This window comes from Alosa alosa, chromosome 9, assembly GCF_017589495.1.
Source record: "Alosa alosa isolate M-15738 ecotype Scorff River chromosome 9, AALO_Geno_1.1, whole genome shotgun sequence".
NCBI classification, from domain to species: domain Eukaryota; kingdom Metazoa; phylum Chordata; class Actinopteri; order Clupeiformes; family Clupeidae; genus Alosa; species Alosa alosa.
In genome coordinates this window covers 12,626,029-12,633,340 of record NC_063197.1, presented here as the reverse complement: position 1 = coordinate 12,633,340, position 7,312 = coordinate 12,626,029, and the positions used below count along the sequence as shown (strand labels likewise).

At 38.9% G+C, this 7,312-nt stretch overlaps 1 protein-coding gene across 1 annotated transcript; it reads left to right on the top strand.

Moving 5' to 3' along the window:
* Nucleotides 1–527: 527 nt before the first annotated feature.
* On the top strand, nucleotides 528–6,254 carry LOC125300139 (cytochrome P450 2J2-like). Its single transcript, XM_048251734.1, has 9 exons — nucleotides 528–814; nucleotides 2,402–2,564; nucleotides 3,058–3,210; nucleotides 3,496–3,656; nucleotides 4,154–4,330; nucleotides 4,572–4,713; nucleotides 4,924–5,111; nucleotides 5,277–5,418; nucleotides 5,839–6,254. Exons 1-9 carry the CDS (start codon nucleotides 623–625, stop codon nucleotides 6,012–6,014), a joined length of 1,494 nt encoding a protein of 497 aa, XP_048107691.1. The 5' UTR covers nucleotides 528–622; the 3' UTR covers nucleotides 6,015–6,254.
* The last annotated feature ends 1,058 nt before the right edge of the window (nucleotides 6,255–7,312 follow it).

Sequence of the window (7,312 nt, the reverse complement as noted above, 5' to 3'; positions counted from 1 at the left end):
GTTCAACCTTGAAGGGAAGTAAATTTGCATCTTGCAGTACTTTTGATGCTGTTTTGGTGTCCCTCAGGGAGTGCTTTTGAAATACTCCCATAGCGCAATTGCAAACAGAAAATATTGTGCTGTATAAAGTTTGCAAAAACTATTAAAAGTCACTGTTTCATTGACTCAGAGACAGTAGAATGGGACTTGGGAATATTATCAATAAGCTACTGTAAAATACTGTAAGCCCTAAAGAATGCCCATGGAACATGCATGTTTTGTTGTTGTTGTTGATGATGATGTTGTTTTGTAAGTTTGTTGCACAGCTCCTCTTTTACAATACAATAATGTTTACATGATATTGTTTAACAGCCTCTAGTAATGTTTTCATTTTGTTGTTATTGCACATGGGCTACTGTAGGCTATTGCAGTTCTAATTAAGAAAACAATTTTTATAGCATGTTTTGTCTTGTGTCCTTTTCTCATCCCCCAGTCCAGGTAGCAGGTGTTGTTTTGTCGGGTTCTCATTATAAACGTGCCCTAGTTCGTTCACGCCTTTTTTATGGAGCTTGACAGCAGGACCTAGACAGCCAGTGCTAAAGCCAACTCGGTTCGTTCGCATTACGACAACTCTGTTCCGAAAATGCAGATTAGTCTGCTACTGCAATCGCTCGACTTGAAGAGCATTTTGCTTTTTCTCCTCATATTCCTTGTAATTGCCGACTTCCTCAAGAATCGAAAACCTGCCAACTATCCCCCAGGGCCATTGGCATTACCCTTCGTGGGAAACATCTTCAACATCGATTCCAAACAGCCACATATTTACTTCACCAAGGTGAGAAAACGGCATGTGATTTAATACATTGCTATTCAGTAGCTTAGGCTAATGCCATTTTTAAGTCATTTGATATTTGACAGTCGCATCCATTCATTTATTTATGTCATTCTTTCGCAACTGTCCTTAAAGGTGTAGGTTTTTGAACGTTCTAAGTTCCGCAACAAGGACATTGAACATTGAAGGTTCTAAAATTCTATGTTGAATTCAATGAACCCAGATATTCTTTAGAACGTTCATTTCTCAACATTCCGGTACTCCTTTAAGGGTTAATCATTAATTGGGCGAGGAGAAAGGAGAAAGTTCTGTAGCAAAATAGGCTCTATGTCCACATCAGTTTGTGTTGCTATGTTTACGAAGACTAACTTAACAGTAGGCTAGGCCTAGTCTAATTCTGTAAATAGCCTTGTAGGCCACAATGTTTTGTGAGCATGCTAAACACTTGGGCCTATTGCTGCAGGAAAATACAAATAGGCTATGCAATAACATGATATAGCATGAAACTATTACGTGATCTTTCATTATCATAAGAAATAATGTTAGGCCTATGTCATGATTAGTCGTTAACGTGATATTTTCACGTTAAAATGAGAAAAGCCTCTTTAAGCCTAACAAAGAAGTTTTCATATTATCAAGTGATATTGATTCAATTTTATCTGGCCTATCAATATCCATTGCTAGTGGGGCATGTAGTAATTTTATTCATTAAAAATATTGCCCAGTCAACATTAAAGTAGCCTAGGGCTGCACAATGAATCGATTTTTAATCAAAATCGCAGTTTCGCTTGGTCTTTTGGGCCCCCACTGTCGACGTCAAGGCAGCGCTGCCTTGAAGTCGACGGTGGGGGCCCAAAAGACCATAATCCACTGTTTGAACTAATTAATGCTATTAGCATATGGCTGCACTTGATCATACAGCCTCCAACTCTGCCCCAATAATCTTGGCAGATCTAAGATTCTTTCTTAGGTGGCCCAAGTTGGCAACATTTGGAATATTGAACTGAGGCTTGACTTTCAAGAATTATATCGCAAACCAAATCACAATTGCCATATTTGTCAGAAAAATCGCAATTGGATATTTTCCCCCAAATCTGGCAGAGCTCTAATGGGCTGGGCTGGGCTGTCTGTGTATATGAAGGTGTGTGCATGTAACTTTTGACCCGTATGGCCGATTTTCATAAACGAGGTACCGTTGGAATCCTTGGATGAGGCCGAGTTCCATGCCCCTGATCAAACCCACTCTTGCAGTTCCTCGGAACCGCAATTCTAGTTTCAAAGTGTTTTTTTCTGCAAACCATTTATAAGAAGCATACTTCCATTGGAAAGCTCAAGTTGTGCCGGTTCATGCCATATACTTGTGATATTTGTGTGATGAGTACTTTGTGAGCAATTCAACTGAGAAAAAGGAAATTGTAATTTTAGAGGTAATTTGCATCTACAGTATAGCACAAAAAAACAGGGCTTTTGAAAAAAGACTTGGGGCTTGAACCCCCGAAGCCACTCCCTCACTCTACCCATGGGGTAGCCAATCTCTTTCAGAACAAATGAAAAGGAATAGTAACTCATCATTTTTTTGTTTGTTTTTAGTTGGCTGAGGTTTATGGCAAGATTTTTGCTATACGTCTGGGCCGAGATGAAATGGTGTTTGTCACTGGCTATGAATTGGTGAAAGAGGCCCTTGTGGGCCAGGCTGAGAACTTTGTGGACCGGCCCTTTAGCCCATTCGCTGACAGAGTTTACCCAGGAAATGGTGAGAAAATTGATGGGTTTCTTTATTATTATTAATCAGTGTCATGCTGTGTGTTTATGTTTGTGAAATGTTCCACTGATTTACCTGTGCTGCATCTCTATCTCTACCTTAACTGATGGATATGTTAATACCAAGGTCATAAGTCTGATCCCCTGGGAAACTCACTGATGGCGACAATGTGCCTTCTCACATACACTCATTGTCATACACCCTGGGCCCTAAGATGGGCAAAGCACAAAGTCTTAAGTCTAACTAATGCTAATTTAATAGCTATGTAAACTCAATTGGTAATTTAACACCATGGGCAAGACCTTAAGCACAAACACTGATGAGTCAGTTCAATGCTCCCACATGACAGCATTAGTTCAGGTGCGAGAACTTTGCTTTTGTTTATAGACTTTGCACTTGCACTTTGCCCGCAATTTAAATTAGGCCCCCCTGAAGCAGTGAATATTCATTACGCTCAAACCACCTGTTCATCTCCATACAACAGCCGGTCTGTTCTTCAGTAATGGACATAGATGGAGGAGGCATCGTCGTTACACGCTGACCACACTCAGAAACTTGGGCTTGGGGAAGAAGACGATGGAGAATGCCATCTGTGAGGAGTGCCGCTACCTTCAGGAGGAGATGGAGAGGCAAAAAGGTACAGGCCAGGAAGAGGATCAGCAAGTTGTCTAGTAACTGACTGATTACTGATTTTAGTGGCAATGTGTAACATTCTCTGATAGCCTCATAGAAATCAACCATGGGATATGGAAATAACTGTAAAAAAGCTAATTATTGTTTGTGTGTCAGTGTCTTACCTTAATGGCTGCACAAGAGGGATTATTATAGATAAAACTCATCCCACTAGGATTAAGTGTGTTTGTTTTGTTATTGCATTCACAAACTCATGTACAGTATTTTGTTCTCTACACCATTCTTCTAGGTGATCCATTTGATCCAAAAGCGCTACTCAACAATGCTGTTTCCAATATAATTTGTCAGATGGTATTTGGACAGCGTTATGATTATACTGATCATACTTTCCAGAAGATTCTCCGCGCATTGAATGACTTAATATATCTCGAGGGAACAATATGGCTACAGGTATTGAAACACCTAATTCTGAGGGGAAGACCATAATATAAACAATCAATCCATACATGTTTTCAGATAATAGGTCTACATGTAGGATTCGTTTTTAGGGGTTAGTCAATTACTGGAGTGCATCTTTAACCATTATTTCTTACACTGCTGATCAGTGAAACTCTCCTTGAAGTACTGGCCTCATGCAACCCAACCCTCCATTCCCAAAGCTCCTTACTCCTTTCTTTTTCATCAATTATTAATTCATTAACTAATAATGAAGCATTAATTCAATGTTTCGAGTTAATATTAATAATTACCGTAACAAACTTGTCCTACAAAAGGAACATTTATCAGGATGGACAACATGGGGAAGGTGCTCGAGCATTACCTGTGGTCTACCTGTACACATGCCTGCATTGTAATATAATTAGGATCAGTTGTTTTTCAGATGCATTCAGTTACTGATGTTCAGTTTGTGAGTACAAATTACTGACTGCCCTGTCCTCTCTCACCAGCTGTATGAGGCCTTTCCTGCCATAATGAAGTACCTGCCTGGGCGACACAATGACCTGTTAAGCCACTATGAACACATTGGTGCATTTATAAGGAAAGAGGTGGAGAGGCACAAGGACAACTTTGACCCAAACGACCCCAGAGACTACATTGATGCCTACATCACTGAGATGAATAGTGTAAATATCTTCTTATATAAATAGTAAATTACTACTTTTTCAGTTTTGTGTGTAATGCATGCTTTATCATGACACATTTTTCAATTATTAGGTATTATTTATTAGTTACATTATCAAGTTGTGTATGTGTTCTTATTTACATGTATTACTATTTACGCTGTGCAGCTACAATCAGTGCATATGTAATGTGAATGCCTCTACCTACCAGTTCTTGGGTATGATCATGTTTTCTGTTCTTTAGGGATCGTGTGACCCCACTGATGGGTTTACTGAGACCAATCTGGTTCTAAACTCACTGGACCTGTTTATTGCTGGGACAGAAACCACTTACACAACCCTGCTGTGGGGCCTGATACTGCTGATCAAAAACCCAGATGTGCAGGGTGAGAGCCTTGGTGGTCCTTAAGAATAAGTAAAAGGGTACAGTACATATTAAAACAAGGGTACATGGTTGGATTGAGTGAAAATACAGACTGAGATAAGGTTGTGAGGAATAGGTTTAACAGTCATGAGGGGTTACAGTGCAGTGCATTACTGATTATAAGCTGTGCAAGTTAGATGTTTCAGATGTTTGACATTCTGTTGAATTACAGAGAAGGTGCAAGCAGAAATTGACCATGTAGTCGGGCAGTCACGCCAACCCAGCATGGCTGACCGAGCCAATATGCCGTACACTGACGCTGTGATCCACGAGATTCAGAGAGTAGGAAATATTATACCACTGAATGCCCTGCGGGTGGCTGAAAAGGACACAACACTGGGAGGATACTTAATACCCAAGGTTGGGTTTTCTCAGTCAAACTGACAAAGATTCTCATTCCCGTTGGATTTAATTTGTTTTATTTCAACTGCAGAAAAATACTTTATATTTAATACAGTAGACTATAGACTAATTCTACTAATAGACTATTCATTGTGAAATGATGGGTGTTGGTGGTCTTCTTAGGGTACAGCATTGATGACCAATCTGACCTCAGTGCTGTTTGATAAGTCTGAATGGGAGACACCAGAGGAATTCAACCCAGGTCACTTCCTGGACTCCGAGGGCAAGTTCAGGAGACGAGACGCATTCATGCCCTTCTCTGCAGGTAGGATTAAATGTCCAATGCAAGTGCACTGTGTAATCTGTGGAATTATTCTGGCATGCCAGTGACTGCCAACTGGTTGTTATTTGTTTTCTTAAATAGTTATGATGAACTATTGTTTTGCCATGTAGTGTACTCATAATCATTAAATTTGTGCAATTCATAGGCATCTTTTAAAAAAGGGTCTCCTCAACCTCCGCATTGTTGTGCTGTAGAGACTCTTCCATCTTAGGATCAAAACACTTTGTTTATTAGATTCCAGAATCCACACTTCACACAGAGTAAATTAAATTCCTATCTGAAGTCTTTCCCTGATACCTTCCATGTTTTGTTTGAATGGGCTACCTTGCAAATGAGAAAGTACAGCTTTAGATCAGTGAAGAAAACTCACACTGGTGGTTCTTTGTCTGTGTTTTCTCACAGGAAAGCGGGTGTGCCTTGGGGAACAGCTGGCTAGGATGGAACTGTTTTTGTTTTTTGTGAGCCTGTTTCAGAAATTTAGGGTTTCTACTCAAGAAGGAGTCGAGTTAAGCCTGGAAGGAGATGTGGGAGTCACACGCACCCCATTCCCTTTCAAAATGTTTGCTCACTCACGATGACGGAGCATTGATCTTTTCAATATATTAAACTTATGCAACATTTATAGGATAAATGCAACATACATTTCAACACTCATTTTAGGGCTTTCCCTGTGACAAAGTACATATAATAGTGACTATATCTGACCAAGGATTGTATGTAAGGCAGAATAACTTAGAATAGAAAATTCAAACTCTGGAACTAATACAATTTGTATTATTTTATATTATTATTTCATTGACAATAAATGTTATCTTAAATTTTCAGTGTCATTTTATATTATTTGGATATTAATTGAACAGCTGCTATATTTGATTCAAAAATAGTATATTATACACATTATTGCAGTGAAAGGTTAGGACAGCGATATATACGAAAGGGGTGAAGGGTTTCTATGTGGTATTTTCCCTAATTATCTGAGCTTCTATGCTAGCAGTAAAACAACAAAACTAAACTAAACTATACTGCATTTCCAAGAAAATGCAAAATGTGTCGTGACTGATGTACATAAGTGAATAAGTACATTGGGGGAATAACCCTTTGCCTATCAGGCACTTTGTCATTTAGCTTTTACCAACTAGCTCTGTAGGCGAAAGTGCAAAGCTGTATTAGAAATATGAGGCAAAAGCTTAATTAAGTTTAGGTTATGCGTGGATACCCAATCATATAACTGTCCAATCAGTGTTTGTTGTCTTATAAATTGCTAAATTTTTGCACTGCTCTTACTCTTAATTCACACCAATACGAAAATAGAAAAACTTTGACATGCATCCCAAGTAGCCTATATACCACTCACTGACATAAATAGTAATTATTTAAGATTAGACTGTTGCCCCGTTTATGTCACTTAAGAAGACGTTTGAAGATAAGAGAGAGGTCGAGTAAGAAAGTGAGGAAATGTGTAGGCTTAAAGGTACTCTAGCGATGCTGGGTAAGGTCACTTCTGTGACTTTCAAACAAAACAGAGAGCTAGCTCGCTACTTCCTCTCCTTCCCTCCGGTGCTGCTCCCGTGCAATTGGAAAAAAAAATATTAACAAAGTCAACAAAGTCAAAAAATAAGTTATTAACAAAGTCCACAAATAAGTCTTTAAATGTTTAAAAAAAAAAAAAAAGAAAAAAGAACCATGGTTGTTGTGTTAGATAAGATCTGATCTGTCAAATATTGTATAGGATAAACTGACATGATTTTGTGATTGAGGCTACATGTACATGTTCAGGGAAATTTAGTTAGTCATCAATTGTGACACACAAGGTCCGTGCCTTTTCAGCAGGGATCAGTGATCAAGATGAGTCAAGCTGGATGTTGATCTGTTTGGG

Excerpts from the sequence above, each read along its gene's own strand:
- LOC125300139 (XM_048251734.1), top strand. The coding sequence starts at position 623 with ATGCAGATTAGTCTGCTACTGCAATCGCTCGACTTGAAGAGCATTTTG. Across the intron at positions 3,211-3,495 it reads GGAGATGGAGAGGCAAAAAG|GTGATCCATTTGATCCAAAA; the intron begins GTACAGGCCAGG and ends CCATTCTTCTAG. Across the intron at positions 5,419-5,838 it reads ATTCATGCCCTTCTCTGCAG|GAAAGCGGGTGTGCCTTGGG; the intron begins GTAGGATTAAAT and ends GTTTTCTCACAG.